This window comes from Lathamus discolor, chromosome 2 (assembly GCF_037157495.1).
Source record: "Lathamus discolor isolate bLatDis1 chromosome 2, bLatDis1.hap1, whole genome shotgun sequence".
NCBI classification, from domain to species: domain Eukaryota; kingdom Metazoa; phylum Chordata; class Aves; order Psittaciformes; family Psittacidae; genus Lathamus; species Lathamus discolor.
The window spans coordinates 137,020,568-137,036,745 of NC_088885.1; the positions used below are offsets into that span (position 1 = coordinate 137,020,568).

The 16,178-nt window shown below is 40.3% G+C and overlaps 1 protein-coding gene across 3 annotated transcripts in view; it reads left to right on the forward strand.

Moving 5' to 3' along the window:
- Nucleotides 1-36: 36 nt before the first annotated feature.
- The window catches only part of PTDSS1 (phosphatidylserine synthase 1), a 31,846-nt gene continuing 15,704 nt past the window's right edge, over nucleotides 37-16,178 (forward strand). The window contains exons 1-6 of one of the 3 annotated variants that reach the window (XM_065668644.1): nucleotides 37-407; nucleotides 5,078-5,169; nucleotides 6,699-6,743; nucleotides 8,977-9,101; nucleotides 12,025-12,183; nucleotides 15,629-15,780. In XM_065668644.1, the coding sequence (XP_065524716.1) occupies nucleotides 229-407; nucleotides 5,078-5,169; nucleotides 6,699-6,743; nucleotides 8,977-9,101; nucleotides 12,025-12,183; nucleotides 15,629-15,780 (752 nt within the window). In that variant the 5' untranslated portion in view covers nucleotides 37-228. The remainder of the gene's footprint in view (nucleotides 408-5,077; nucleotides 5,170-6,698; nucleotides 6,744-8,976; nucleotides 9,102-12,024; nucleotides 12,184-15,628; nucleotides 15,781-16,178) is intronic. The other 2 variants (XM_065668643.1, XM_065668642.1) reach the window with 2 other exon arrangements.

A 16,178-nucleotide genomic window follows, 5' to 3' on the forward strand; every position in this document is an offset into this window, starting at 1 on the left:
CCCCCCCGCCTCTGTTCCTTTCCTCTCTTTCTCCCTCCTTCGCCGCGTGAGCGCAGAGCGCGCCGGAGCGCAGTGCCAGCTCCGCCCCTCAGCGCGGCGGGCGCGGCGCTGCTCGGCGGCGTCGCCTCAGTGGGAGGCGGTGCGGGCGGCCGGGCTGGTTCGGGTCCCGCCGCGCCGCGCCGCCACGGGAGAGCCAGTGCCGCTCTGAGGCGAGGGGGAAGGGGCGAGATGGCGTCGTGCGTGGGGAGCCGGACCCTGAGCAAGGACGACGTGAACTACCGGCTGCACTTCCGCATGATCAATGAGCAGCAGGTGGAGGACATCACGCTGGAGTTCTTCTACCGGCCGCACACCATCACCCTCCTGAGCTTCACCATCCTCAGTCTCATGGCCTTCGCCTTCACCAGGTGCGCGGCCCACTGCTCCGCCGCCGCGGGGAATCCCCGCCCCGCCCCTGGGTGCCGGAGGCGCCACGGCTGCGCGTACCCGGGGCAAAGGGGGGGTTCCTGGGGAGGGGGCTGGTACCCGGAGCGAGAGCGGGCGGTGGCTCCTGTTGGCGGAGGGATAACGGAGAGCTGGTGACTCGCTGTGCGCTCTGCAGGGGTGTTGTGTCGGTGGGATGCTGTGAGCACCCTGCTCGGGAGGGAGGCCCTCCTTTCAGAGAGCCGTTATCCTCTGCTGAGTTTCCTGGGAACTTGTTGGTCATTTTCAGGGTTTCTGTTAAAAGCCTTTACCAAAACGTGCGCTTTAAGCACTTATCCAAAATGGCTTTTATGAGAGTATCAAGAAGCCCAGCAATTACATCATTCAAGTAGATAATTTATCAAGTGTTGAGGGGATGGAAGCGACTGTTCTGTGTCATTTTTATACAGCACACTGTCTGTGGCCAGTCACACACTGACTTAAGCCTTGGTATTGATATGGTACTGATATGGGTAGCCACATCCTTTCCCCACGGCAGAACAGCTCTGTGGACTTTGCCACTGCAGTCATTCATGGAAATAAAGCTAATGGACACAGTTATTTCCATGAGCGTTATTTGTGAATGCAGTCTGCATAGCAGTGCAGCCTCAAGGGTGTCTTGCAGTATTTCTAAGTTGTGCATACTTTTAATTGCCTCCTACTGAATGGGGCTGTGAAGATTATAACTTAATCCTCCTTTAGGCTAAATTGTACAGTTTATGGGCAAACAGTGATACCTGGGAGGTTTCAGCTGAGTTGTATGTTATATTTAGGGCTCATTTACTTTTATGGCATTGTATGTGCACAATCAGATTTCAATGGCCTTGTTGATTGAACTCTGCATTTGACATAAGAATATCATTAGTCTCTAGGCCTGAGTTCAGTGTGTGCTCTTCCATCATATTCTAAGAATCTAAATAGATTTTATCTCCTATGAAAATAATGGTCAAGCCTGGGCTGAGCTGAGGAAGGAGCATAAGGAAGCATAAAATAGTATAGCTGCGGATAGTCTGAAGCGTGCTTTGTCTAGTTTCAACTTGTGCATGGCCCCAAGGAAGATATTCTTGGTGAACACATCCCTTGTTTAACTTAGATACTGTTACCTTAGCTAAGGTAGAATGTCCCAGGGGCTCTCCTCTTAAATCAGAAATATGTTTCTGTGTTTTGGTACAACGTTTAATTAGAGACCTTTGCTACAAGTGTTCCTCTTTGTCCAGTCTCCCTTCACCTGATCACTTTTCTCACTATAGGGCTAATTTAGGTCAGACTCGTGAATTAGTAACAGATACTCATCCAGACATCCTTTTGCAGGATTAATGGAATCGATCACTCACCTTTGGGAAAGGAGGGAATTTTGCCATTAATTCGTTCAAGCAGAGGCTGGGCCAAGCAGCAGTTTCAGAACCATGGAGTCTTCTAGGCCCAAAGAATGGTGCTTCACTTCTGGGTTTTTTGTTTGCATTTTCCCAAGAGGGGCTTTTCTTTCTGTTTGTCTTTCTAGCTTTCTTACTTTGACTTCTTCAGTTTCATTTTCTTCTTTATCTGTCCCTGGTCTGCCCAACTTCCTGTGTTTAAATAACTGTTGACTTCTCTCTAACTCTTCTCTGTTTCTTCTCAGGTTGTGGAAACTACTCTGATTTTTTTTTTTTTAATCTCCTTCCCCTATACTCTTTTGCTGTTTCCAACTGTTGTAGGAGTTTCCTCAATCTTCTGAGAGATAGGAGAGTGCTGTCTCCATTGCCTTATTTGGGACACTTCCCAAACCGTATGTACTCTTTGAGAAACTGCAGGAGAGGAGGTAGTTCCCCACATGTTTCCAGGTCTGGCCTTTCTATTCCCATCACCTTACTGCACTGAGTCTCCAGTGGCTTGTGTTTGTATTTCCACCTCCTGGGCGTAAGGCATTATAGACTTCCCAGTAAAGTGTGACAAGTGATTCTTTGCTTCCTCTGTGCTGTCATAGCTCTCCTGATCAACTTATTATGCAGGGTATTTTCTATGTTGTTTCATACTGATGTTGTCAAGTATAGTTTATTTTTTTCAGAAACTTCAGCATAGACAGAGGAAATTCTTCTTCCCTTAAAGTCTTTCTTGTCTCTTCTATAATTATTTTATGTCAGAAATATATGGGGCTTCAGAAGATTATAGAAAAGGCTTTTCCTTTGGATGTACCAAGCAATAATGTAGGGTCTCCCTTGTGATCACTGGGAGCAGCTGATGCTGACTTTGAGCTGATAGATAAGGATGAAGCTGACTTCAGACAGCAGTAATCTTCAGGTAGCAGTAATAATACAGAAAATGAAATGTGTGTTTATCTTTTCCACATTAAAGTGGGGAGTGGAGGGTATTCTGGTTTTTAAAGCGTGTCCTAGTGCTTCTGACAATGGCTGCAGATGTCTTGGTTATTTCCTGCTGAGTGATCCAAGTGCAGGCTCCTCTGCTTCCAAGCTGTGCTTTGGAGCAGAGGCATGGGATGGCTCTAGCTTTCCCTGTATTCTTCCTCCCTAGAGAGAGGGATGTGGCCTTCTCTGAGCCCAGAGGCAACCAGCAGGAGGGCAGGTGGGTGCTTTAGAGGGGATATTTTGTGGAGCACAACAACAGGACTGAGAAAGGTGACAAATCAATAGCTTCTGTGTGCAATTTCAGGGGTTTGTGGAAACAGGAGTAAATAGTCTTTCCAGGCAAATACTATAATTCTTACCTTAATTAATTAGTGCACAGAAGTGAGTTTCTCCTGATTTTACCTGCTTCTGGCAGGAGGATTGGATGTCTGTCCCGTCTGAAAGGTATCTGCAAGGTGTTTAACACTGCATACATCATCTTTGTTGATTATGGGGGAAAGTGGTGCCAACATGACTAGGACAGCTTTCCTGAAACTGAATAGCGCCTAGAACCCCGATATGCAAAGGCGAAGACCCTTCAGTGCAGTTGGTGTGACAACTAAGTGATGCAATCACAGTGTCTGTCACTTCTGTCACTTTCATGCTGAATTGTGCAGTGATGTGACTCTAGTAATCTATTCTTTCTTAAAAAATAAAAAAAAATTCCTCTTCTTGGTGGCACCTGTGACAGCATGTGCCTGTGTTATTTGTGCATGTTAAAACAGGAATGTGGTTTTGCTATCCAAGCCACTGGAGCCTGAGGCTCTGGCTAGGAAGCACACTGGATGGCATGAGGCTGTTGAGATTGCTAAGGGAGCCAGAATTAAGCACTGAAGCTTGGGGTTCATATCTGGTGTAATTAGTGTCAGCCTGTGCCACATGGCTGCTGGAAAATGACTGTTAAATCTGGACTGAGCTGGTTTAAAGAAAAATGCTGTGTGGAGTACCTAAGGCCTGCAGAGAAACCATTCATGTTTAATGTACTTTTTCCTACCATACGGTTAAACTAACGCAGTGCTTAAATGCCTCACAATGATGAAAGTCTGCTGTGGAACTGTTAAGGTTCAATTTTGAGGAAAAGGGAAATAATTCAGCAAAGTGAGAAATACTTTGTAACTGTAGCAAATATGGAGCACATTTATACTGTCACACATTTTTTACTGAACCATCCAGAAATGTGACAGATGATCTGCCAGGTGGAACTTTATCCTGCTGAAGTTTGCTGGGAATTTTTTTTGTATCTTGGGTTGGGAATAAATAAAGGAATATATTTAAATAGATAAACTGATCCTAAGTACCTGAAAATTATACCAATTTAAAACTTTAATTTCAGTTCTAGTTGGTAATGCATTATGAAATATTGGCTGTACACATTTTGATAGTCTGAATATTGTTTCTATTGATATTGCCAAGGCATCCTAGAACCTGTTTGTTATAAAATTTGGGTGGGCTTGTTTTTGTTAACCTCACTGCTGTTCACAATATTCTGCCTGCCTGAACAGAAAGAAGAGTTCAGTCAAGTTTGCCTTGGCATTCCAAACTGAATTGTTAGGTCTCTCTTCTGGCCATAGTGTGACAGTAGCACAAATAATACATGGTATTTTATTCAGAACTTTGGCTTAATAGATTTAAAGCAAGATGATATTGTCTTTGGTTCTTTTAAGTTGTGCTGTCTCTGTTATGCATGAGTTCTAAGATGTGCAATTATTATTTCCAAAGGCTGATTGTAGTTACTGTTTTTGCCCTGTCTGCACTCACCTCAGGCGTTTGGCATTGGAAGGAGGCTGAGGGAAGTGAAAGGCATTGTGAGCAGCACCAGAATAGGAGAGGGAAACCTAGGAATTGCATCCAGGCTTCCAGTATTTTTGGTCTAGGTCTCTGTTTGCTGTGTAAATGTACTTTGGATGATGCTTCTGACAACATTTCAGTGGAAAGAAGCAGGAAGATTTTTTTCACCTTGTGTTTAGTTGTTGCTTCTGCATTGACTTCTAACAATGCTTGTGGCTGGCATGTGTTGATTATATGTTTAACTCTCTTGTGAGAAAGGGGTACCCAGAAATGCAGAGTGAAAATCATTCAGCGCAGTTACTGTCTTAATTTGTTATATAATCAGCATGCTTTTTTTTTTTTTTGTGTTATACTGAATTTCCATATAGTCTTTATTTAAATAATAAAGCCTTTCAATTTCATCCTTATAATGTACTTTAACACTTTGATGTTGTCTGTCTCTTCAGGGATGATTCTGTCCCAGAGGATAATATTTGGAGGGGTATCCTCTCTGTGATTTTCTTCTTTCTAATCATCAGTGTTCTAGCTTTTCCTAATGGTGAGTAAGGTTTAAACTGTTTATATTTCACTTTTTTGTAGCATGTGAATTTCTCTTTATTGCCACTGAATTTATTTTGATTTTTATTAAAGTACCATTTTTTAAATGTATTTTTTCTTTTTTTAATTCCTTTATGTTAAGGAACAGTCTAAAAATGGGTTGCAGTCATACTGAGTGGAGATAAAACTGCATTTTCCAGTTATTTATAGTCTGTCTGTGTCTAACAAGGAAGTGAGGTTCTCAAAATTGGTGCCTCTATTTGCAGGCGCATAGTTGCAGCTCAGATTGCTAAGTAATGATGTTGCAGATCCTTAAATAATGCTTAAAAGGAGTCTGCATTAGTGTGTTTCAATAAAAGTGTCAATCTACAAATTTTCAGAGGTATAACAGCTTACATAAATCACTTTACCAGAGGGTAGTGATAGTTAGAAATGGTCTTAAGTTGCATTACAATGTAAAAACATGGTTCGTCAGTAGAAGGTTAAGTTGGGCAAAGGTTTTGGTAATTGTGTGAGGAGCAGGAAGTGCAAAAAGATGAAAAAAACCTTGTGTGACACTTAATTCTGTGAAGGAAATGCTCTTACTGCTTAGTTTTGGTTGGGGGGTTTTATTTTTATTATTACTTTAATTTTTACTTATTACTGTCAGCAAGAGCATAGTTCTTGGGTCAAATCTAAACTGTCTCATGATTAGCAGTGCTCAGAAAAAACAGTACTTGTGCTCAGGACTGCTTTGTGCTTCAGAGCTGGGATGTGTTTTTCTCATTTTAAAAATCATTAATCCGTACTTTTCACAAAGTGATCCCTGGGAAACTGAATGCCACAGAAAAATGAGTTTTACGCATACAGTGGTGAAAGAGCAGTCTGCAGTGTGTGCTGAAAATATTTGTACAACTACTTCTTGCTCCCTAAGTGTATGATTCATGTTTCCAGGCTTTCTAGTTTCACCAGTCTTACCTTCTATGCTCTTCACATTAACTGAGAGGTTTTAAATCTCATAAAGTCAGTTTAGTTGCTGATTCTAAAGTAAATCATATTGACACTGGTAAAGAGCATAGGTATCCTCTTGTCAGCTATATATACTTGGTTTGGAAGTTTTAGGAGGCCTATTTCGTAACATTTCATGGTTGTCTGAAGGCTAAGCACCATGGTTCTTTGCTAACACACAGACATTTATAATTGATAACTTCACTGGGAGCAAGCCATGTGTGAGGTGTGGTCTAGAAACTGGATCAAGAAGTCCTCGAGTACATCTGGGATATTGTGTCTCCTGAGCAAATAGGGTACTACTGTTCTGGAAATAACTGTGAAAATAATGGAAAATGTTGTCTATACCCTACTAATTGGCAGTCTCATTTTCCTCTCTGTAATCTGCTGTTAACATTTTTTTTTTTTTTTTAACATAGAGCCCCAGTTTTTGGGTGTATTACATAGTTTGGTGGAGAACTGATTCATGCTCATGCCAAATCCTTGTGAGATATATTAAAAAATAGATTGTTTTCTAATAAGCTTTTTGTTTACTGTGCACAGGACCCTTTACACGTCCCCACCCTGCAATATGGAGGATGGTTTTTGGTAAGTTCAGGTTGTGTTTCTGACTTCTTCAGTGCTTCTGCACCACCATTTGCTTTAACTTCCAGATGAATGGAATTGTTATGAAATGTAATTGTGCATCAGACTTGTGTGAATGTCACTTTCACTTCTGAGCAAAGGCTTATAATCTCTTCTTAGTTGTGTTTGGGAATGTTGTAATTATTCTGTGTTAGGATGGTGTAAGTTAAATCACCAGAAAGGGATCATACATTCTAATACTCTGTTTTAATCCGGTTTTGTGTTTGTGCTTCCTAATCTCCTTCCCCCACACCCTTCCTACTGCCATCTTTTCCCACCCCAAAAATGTTTGGGTGTTTTTTAATAGCTACCGTATATACTATCTGACTTCCAGCTAAATCCAGTTTAGCAAGGTGCTGCTTTTCATTATTGGCAAAATATGCTATTACTTTGTATGTTAATTAAATTGTGTCATTGTATAGCTTAACATACGTTTATTAATATTCTTAAATTTATATATTCATATTCTTAACTTAAAATTTCCATAGAAATACTTGTAAATATTTGCATTCATAGTTTGGAAAATAATTCTGTTAATTACAGAACTGACTGAGGAGTCTTGCTCTTTAAATATCTGAATTACATAGAAAAAACATAAGGAATTTTATTTTGAAATAATTCAGGGTTCACTCAGCATATCCCAGACTTTAAGCACATTTGCAGAGAATTAGGCACACTGGATTTAAAAGCTGATCCCTTTCTTTTTAAGGGGACCAAATGTTTCTGTCTCCTGCCACTTTATATAGCTAAAAATAAGTAGCCTCCCAGAGTAGCTGATTACTCATCTGTTGACATTGTGAGGATACTGCTGATTAGATAGTACCCATTAAAGAATCCTGCTCCTTGTGAAGTTTGGGGAGACAGAGGTCCTACTGCTCATTTGAGGTTTCAGCAAATGGAAAGTAAAAGGTCTTTCTCAGTGTTGATCCTGTCTAAGCTTGACCCCCTGTACTTTCAGGAAAAGGCTGCGTACAAAATCTAGAGCAATGTTTTTCCCTGTGTAATTCTGCTGTTTCTGGACTGGCTTATGTAGCCATGCTTGAGGTCTTGGACCTATTCATGAAATGATGAAAGGCAGAAGTAGTGTCTCCTCAGTGTTTCAGGATGCACTCTTGCCTGCAGGCTGTACTGTTCGTAGCAGTATGGCCTCTGTTTACCTGGTGTGTGTTTAGACTGTATTGCAGAGGACAATGTTTCAGTTCATGTGTGTGCACTTGAATGGAAGTTGTTCTCTAGCATACACTGGGGATTAATAATATGTAGAGTCTGGTTATAGTTGAAAATATGCTTTTTTGAATTGCTGTAGTTTACTTTGGGTAGCAGATACTGAATTTATTCACATTAATCTTTCTACTTTCCATGACATTGCTGCGGGATACAAGTAAGTTTGAGTGCTAGACTGTGAAAATGGTATTAGTGTCTATATGCCTCTTCCAAATGTGGTATTAGATATCTGTGAACTTGAATAATGTAAAGATATGCTCCCAGCAGTGGCTTCATCTGCCCACAGGTCCACACCTCAAAGTCTTAACTTCTCAGAACTTTCTTGTTTTTTGAAAAATCCGTATTGAGACATTGGGAGGAGAGAGGTAGTAGTCCCAAATGCAATAGTGTTTTGTAATTTATAATGGTGTAAAAACAAATAGTAATAATCTTTACCTTTAAAAGCTTCAAGCAGCAAATTTTCTAGCTCACAAAAGTAACTCAAACATGCATTAGTTTAAGTACTCTTTATTGCCAGCATAGGTCAGACTTGCCAAGTGGGATTATTACATTGATCTTTGTGTTGAACTCTGCATGTAGGCCTAGGGACCTGCATTAGTGAGACCAAAAATACTTAAAGGGACAGAGCTCATCCAGTCCTGAGATCCTAATATATCTCTTAATAAAGAGTTTCCTGATCATAGCCTTGTAGTGCTTGTGTTTGAACTAATTAGACTATGTTTGGATTGGGTTCATGCAGTCAAGCATATATTATGTCACTTGAAACAGGAGGCGATATGAAGGGGCTGAGTGTTCAGAGATTGCCATCTGACTTGTGTTTCTTAAGCTTTTTGCAGCTAGCTGCCATATGTAGAAAACTCATCTGTGCAAACTGGGCATATACAGAGCAACAGTTTGATAGTAGCTTTTTAGATGCTGTGTCCCAAGGAGTCCTGTGAGTGAACATGATTTTAAAGCTGAGTCTTTTTTGCAGGTCTCAGTGTGCTCTATTTTCTGTTCCTGGTGTTCGTGCTCTTCCTTAACTTTGAGCAGGTAAAAGCAGTGATGTACTGGCTGGATCCTAATCTTCGATATGCCACAAGGGAAGCAGATATTATGGTATGTACCCATGGCACCTTATTGGATATTTTGGCTATTTTAGGCGTGTTGTGAGTGAGTGGGAAGGTATAAATCTGAATTTGCTGGCATAAGCAGTACAAGTTTGTGCTTATACTTGACAGAGTCAATGAGCCGATTTATTTACATTATAATAAATTGGTGTGAAAAATGGTCTTCTCTGTATTTTTTTTCCAATACAGGTGAGTGTACACTTGGGAGTGTGAGATATGTTTGAACTGGGGTGGCTTTGGATTCCTTTAAACAATAAATATGAGCCTGGATACTGAAAATAGACTTAGTAAGGTAGTATCTAAATAAGGCTGATATGGTGTGTATTTGTGTGTGTGTCCCAGATCAGTTGGGTTTTTTTGACGCCTCAGTGCTGCACTTGAAGAACTTTGATCTTTCCTTATTGCTCTTAGCTTAGTACATGATTGGCATGCTACCAAGTATGTGGAAATCCAGGTGCAGCAACTGCAGGGCTCTCCTGCCTTCCTTCCAGTCACTAGCTAAGCACTGGTGCTGTTACCATTGGGAAACTACTTCCACAGACCATGATCTGGAGTGGCATGGAAAGCCAGGCTTGTTCTTCTGTCTGCTGAGCAGCTTGCAAGGAGTTTTTAATACAGAGAACATTGTTTTTCAGGTGGGGACACTAGCGCAGGGATTTTGGGCAGTAAAAGGAGGCCTGGGAAACTCATGTGAGGTATCTGGGGAAACGGGCAGAAGAGGGTGTGAGCAGTTGAGCACCAAGCAGGAGAGGACTACTGTGTGAAGATGAGAGTGCTGTTATCAGACTCGTGCCTCCAGAGTAAGGAAATACATAGATTGATTTTTCTTTGGCAAATAGCAGGTTTCTGCATATGCAAACTACTGCACAGCACCTAATCAGCAGTGGCCGCAAACTCCTGCTCTTTAGCAGGAATGAAAAACTTTACAGTGCAGTGAGCTTATATAAATTGATTGATAGTGAGGGCTGCACACAGGCTCCTTACCTGGAAAACTTTGGATGCTTTAGGTGTTGCACCTCAGCAGTACATTTTGTACAACTCCAGCATCCAGAATAGGGCTGTGAATTTCTGTCCTGCAGGAGATGTGTGGTGGTGAGGTGTTGGCAGCCTACTGTTAGGGTTGTGGGAGGACACATTGCGAAATGGAGCATGAGTGTGGTGCTTGGTGATGTTGCTGGGCAACAAAAGGGAGCTGAGCTGAGGAGTCTTGGTAGGTCAGGTTTGCCTGGCTCTCCTGTCATTTGAGTTAGAAATAAATAGATTCAAGTTAGGGGAGAACTAATATTACTATTGGCACACAACCACAGTACTGTTGTAGTCAGCAGAAACTTACTCTGTAGTACTTTGCAATCCTGATAACTGTCCCTTAAAGTTGGAGCAAATTTTTAAGTACAACTACAGTGAAGGCTGCAGCTTGGTTTCTTGTACAGGGCTGGCAAAGTTGCTTGAGTATAGAAGAAAGTTCAATGCATTTCACTGACTGGCAGAGCCACAGCTGGGAAGATGATATAGAGAGGGGAAAAGCCCCAGTAAAAATAAAAACAAAAAGACAAAAGCCGTGAAGAAAAGCTTACTTTTATAGTAACCTTGCTGTTACTCACTCATTAGAGTTTCAGATATCATGGGGTAGCTAGGAGCCTGTGCCTTCCTTTGTGAATTCTGTGCTTTTCATGCTGGGAAGTGAGCCAGTTTTAGATGTTTTGGGGTACACACACTAAAGCTGCAGCTTTGCTGTCCTCAGGACAGGTGGCACAGCTTTCTCTGAATGACCAGCAGCACTGGCATGTATGAGAAGCCATACCGTGATTTCACTTCAGAGAGCACCAGTACAGTGGGACTAAAGTAGTATTTGTGTGAATTGTGCGTTTTTCTCTTTAGGGAGACCAGGATTTAAGTCTCGCTCTGCCGTCCCCTTTTCAACTTGGTCGTGGTTCATTTGTGAACGATTAGCAATAGTTCTGGTCTGAAAGAGAATCTGTTAACAGCACTAAGTAAGCAGTGCTGCGTTGTCGCCTGCAGGTGGCAATGTACATTTTAGGAATGTTGAGAGCAGAGAGGTTTGGTGTTTTGTGTTGGTTTTTTTGTTTATTTCCATTTGGGAATAGTTCAGTTTGTGCCCAGTGACAAGACAGAACCTCACAGATGCAGCCTCCTGCTGGCATAGAGATTTGGTTGTTTGGCAGTGGTTTCTAGCACTTGCTGTACAACATGGCAAGAGAAAACATTTCCTTTGTTATGGATGGCTAAAATATTTATATTCTTAAGGAATCTGCCTCTCATCTGTGACAAAACAGTTGCAAGTTCTCTATAATTTTATTTATTTAATTAAGTAATTCAGCCATGTAACTGAACTTTCTCTCAGAATGTAGTCTGGGAAATTTCTTTCGTGACGAAAACAGAACACAAAAGATACTCAAGTGAAGAATGAGAGGAGTAACATAGCCTTACAAACTGGCGAGGGTTAGCCAGTTGTGAGCCACATCTGAACACTAGACAGCATGAAAACGGGGGAAGGTGGTTGTTTCAAATCAAGACCCACAAAGAAAAGCAAGTAACTGCTTTCTGGAATATTGTTTGCTGGTTTTATTAGTGCTGATTTTACTGCTTCTGCTGCTCCTCTGTCACATTAGAAATGCATGTTCCTTCAGGCACCAAGGTCTGTCTTTAAATGAGAGCTGTAACTGGCGATACTGAGTCTTAATACTGAAAGTTTTCCTTTCCCTCTGAGGAGAGTTTAAACTCTCTCCTCCAGAAAATTTAGAAGCACAAGAAAGCAGAATAATGCTTATTTTAATATTTTCATAATTTCAGGCTTGTTGCACTGGATGGAAAGAATTTTCTTAATTCTAGTGCTTATGAACCTGCCTGCTGATTGAGATGATTTTTAATATTATTTTTTTTTCCATTAACAGGAGTATGCTGTGAACTGTCATGTTATCACCTGGGAGAGAATCCTCAGCCACTTTGATATATTTGCTTTTGGGCATTTCTGGGGCTGGGCTATGAAGGCTTTGCTGATCCGCAGCTACGGGCTTTGCTGGACTATCAGCATCACCTGGGAGCTCACTGAGGTAGACCACACACTTATCTTAATTGGAAGTAAATGTGTGAGACTTGAATTGTTCTTGGGGAAGTGTGAATGTTACTGGAAGGGCAGTCACTAGTTCTCAGTCACAGATTTACATTTTAAGCCTTATAAACCAGATGCTGAGCAATTGATGCAGTTGCATTATTGGACAACAGCAAACTGAGGTTTAGGTGATTTACTACCACTTGAATAGGGGGAAGTCTAGGGCAGCCTATTGGTGTCACTCACAATTTGTTTTTCTGTTGTTCTGGGAGTCGACAGATTCAACACCCATGGTACTTCAGATGTTAATCAATTGCTCTGAATCAGGGAATATTATTCTCCTTTTTCACCTTGCAATATCTGTGATCTACTGTCACAATCTCCTTATCCCAGATACAACAGTGTTAGGCGCTGTGTATAGACATGCATACTGTCAAGTAGAGTGGAGTTGAGAGATCACCAAGGAAGGTGTGAGGACCTATGAGCAGAAGTCTACATGGAATGGCAAGACAGCATTTGGTGTGTTGTTTTCTGTCATGAAGCCTGAGCTTGTAGCCCTTCTTTTGTTAAATTGTACCCCACAAGTCTAGTTAAGTCGAGTTCTTTGACATAAAAATGTGAGTTTTTTACTAGACATAGATCTAAGCTAGTTCACACATGGTGTAGTCCCCTGTACCATGGTTTGGAGAACCACTGTCAAGATTCACTGCAGTTCTCCTAAGCAGCTGTGTAAGTAATTTGACTGTTGGCACTTTCAGGTCCTATTTTGGATTAAAAAAAAAAAACCCAAAGAAAAAATACTTGACTTGCTTCAGTCAATTAACTGTTGCTTGGACTAGTGGTTCCTATTGTTAGACCTGTTTTCAGAATTCAAGCTGATTAATTGCTACTCTATAATTATTTTCATTTGCATGTAACCTGGACCTTGATTAGTAGAATATGTGTCATGTCAGACCCGAGGATGCATTTCTATAAAAGAGTTAAATTTCATTGAACTTTTTGATTGGGCAATTCAGAGGAAAAAAATTAAAAATCTGATTTAGAGCCTGCTTTTGGGACACCATGGTCTAACCTGTCACACTTAATAAGCGTAGGTGTAAACACCTGAATTTAATCTTTAAAATCATAGTTTTCTGTAGAGCCTGCTGTCTTGAGAATGCTTGGCTCATATGACAAAGCATTTATCAGTCAGAAGCACAGATAAGCATTTAGTTGTATAAAATCTGAGTTTGAAAATATTGGTGCCATGAGTTCCTTTTCAAAACACATTTTTATTCTGTGATATTGAAGGTTTTCTGAGCTATTTTGAAACTGCTCAAGATTGGGATTTCAGAAGTTCCCATCCACAAAAATGAACTTTGCTGGTTATTGTACTCATTTTTTCCTTCTGGAAAAGAACAAACTTGGATTTGTTTCACATGCACTCTTATCATTCAGTTGATCATCACACAACCATCATCTTCAATTTGACACCGCATGGGGTGTCTAGTATTCCCTGTTGTTGAAGAGCAGATTATTGGAACATACAGTGTGTTGGGTAAGGTTCAACATATAGAGAGGTTATCACCACTCAGATGGATTTTTAATGAATTAGTTTATTCAGGAGAGTCATTGGAAACCTACAGAAGTTATCAGGGCAGTTACACAGGGATTTAGCTATGCATCTCCTGTTAACATTAATGGATTTCAGCTGGCTCCCTGTTCTGAAATGGGACACTTAGATCATGCTCTATGCTATCAGATTGAATTTGGGATACAGGCAGACCTTGGTGTCTCATTCTGAGAAAAAGCACCTTAGAGCTGGTTTGGTTAACACCTCTGTGCTGATTTTTGCTGCCTTGTTATCTGTAATTTCTGCTGGGTTTGGCTGGATTATTGCAGACTGAGATTTGTAGCCTACTGCCCCTTTCAGATTAAATTAGTTTAAAATACGAAAGGGAAACTGTAGTAAGATAATCAGCAACATTGTGTAGCTTGGGGCATGAAGAGAAAGTCAGATTTTCTTTTCTAGAGGTTGAAATTTCCATTGCTTTGTCAAAGAAAACTGAGTTACTTTGATAAACTTTTGCAGGAGTTTTCACAGGAACTGTCATGGCCTATATCAGTCACTGTACTTTATTATAAATGGTCTAGTATTCATTGCTATTTGTAGAAAACCTTGTTCCTTTTCCTGGATCTGGGTTGTTTGGTTGTTTGTTTTTTTTGTAATATCGCTTTTATACATCTGTTAACAAAAGATACTTTATTACAAAGTCATACCAGTAATGTTCCACAGTGTATGTACATTAATTGACAAAAATGGTTCTGTTTTTCTGGAAGTAAGAGTATTCATTATTTTGCTCTGTGTTTTATTAAGCATCTCCTTGAGGATTCCAGGGGGACTGCTTTAACACATGGCTGTCTTGATATCCAGTCCACAGCTAATTTTTTCCCTGATTTTCCCTGTAGAATAGAGAATATTATTTTCTCTTCAAGGACAATGAGAGGTGCTGAATTCATTGCTACCCCTCAGTAGATCATGTTTACATCTTGCCTTAACCCTGTCCGCTTGTTCTTCACACTATAAAAGTGTGAAGTCATCAAATGTATCTATAAATACATTTATTTGCCTTACTAATGCCTCATAGTGGTATTCAGAAAGAAACAGATTTCTTCAGAGGCAAATGATTTGTGAACTTTCAGGGGAAATATTTAAGAAATTGAATGTCCAGTTGGTGTCAACTTTAAAATCTGATGTAGGTTCATTTCTGGCTTATTTTCCAATATCTTAATCATGTAAGTACCTTCATCATTAGTGCTTAACATAGACCAAGCAGGAATATCTCCTTAAACTTGAGCCATTCTGAATCAAGTATAGCAGCAAAGCTTGTAGTGTCTGAAATATTGGTGATGTCTCAATCTTTTTACAGTCACTCAATTTTCTAAAAATAGTAAATGAAAGAGTTTTGAAATAAAACAAGTCTTAAGCCCTGAACTCCTGTTAATACTGACAGTTGTTACAAATGCATTCATTTTACTTATTGCATTTTGTTGCTGGTTTAGAAAACATCCTTAAAACTATTTAGCTAGAATAAGCCAAAGATGCTCTTCAATTTAGCACAAAACACCTTCTTTCCCCAGGGAATGCAGTAGTTTTGCTTGTTTCATGCATTTCTATTAATGTTTTGTGTATCATCTTTTGAGAGGCCAAGTGCTGCCTGATATCCTTATGTACACATAGCCCCAACAGGGAAGAGTGAGAAAGAAACCTCTAATGTCTTTTGTGGTTCAGTCCAAGGCCTTCTGAAGTTAATGGAAGGATGCCCATCAAATTTCAGTGATTGTGGCTCATGTCCTTGAAGTATGACATGTACTGAAAAGCTGATTTTTGAATGTGTACTTAAAAAGTGAATTTGTATGAATTCTGTACTGTTCCTCACCCAGAATCTTTTTGCTGTATTCTGTAGCTCTTCTTCATGCACCTTCTGCCTAATTTTGCTGAATGCTGGTGGGATCAAGTCATTTTGGACATCCTGCTTTGTAACGGGGGTGGCATCTGGTTGGGCATGGTAGTTTGTCGTTTCTTGGAGATGAGGACCTATCACTGGGCAAGCTTCAAGTAGGTCTAAATTAAAATAAACATGTTTAATGTTATAATATTAAATTAATTTCCTTGGGAAATAGACCTCCTTCTTTGCATATCTAAAGTGCTCTGTGGTGTAGAGGGAGCATGCATCCACATGTGCTGGCAGTGCTGTAGATTTATTTTAAATTTAAAAAATCTATCTCATAGTGATGCTACTGTGCAGCATATATTTGTAAATATGGTTGTGTATATATAATTTTCCATTGCAATCTGAGTTACAAGCATTAGTGCCAAATGAAAATATGAAGTAATAAAGCTATTTGCCTTTTCAGCTCATTTTGTACAAGCAAAACTTTGAAGAAGTTAGTGAACAAAAGCTGTAATTGTTTTCTCATTATATGATATTTTTAAACTAGATTTGGGCTCACCTT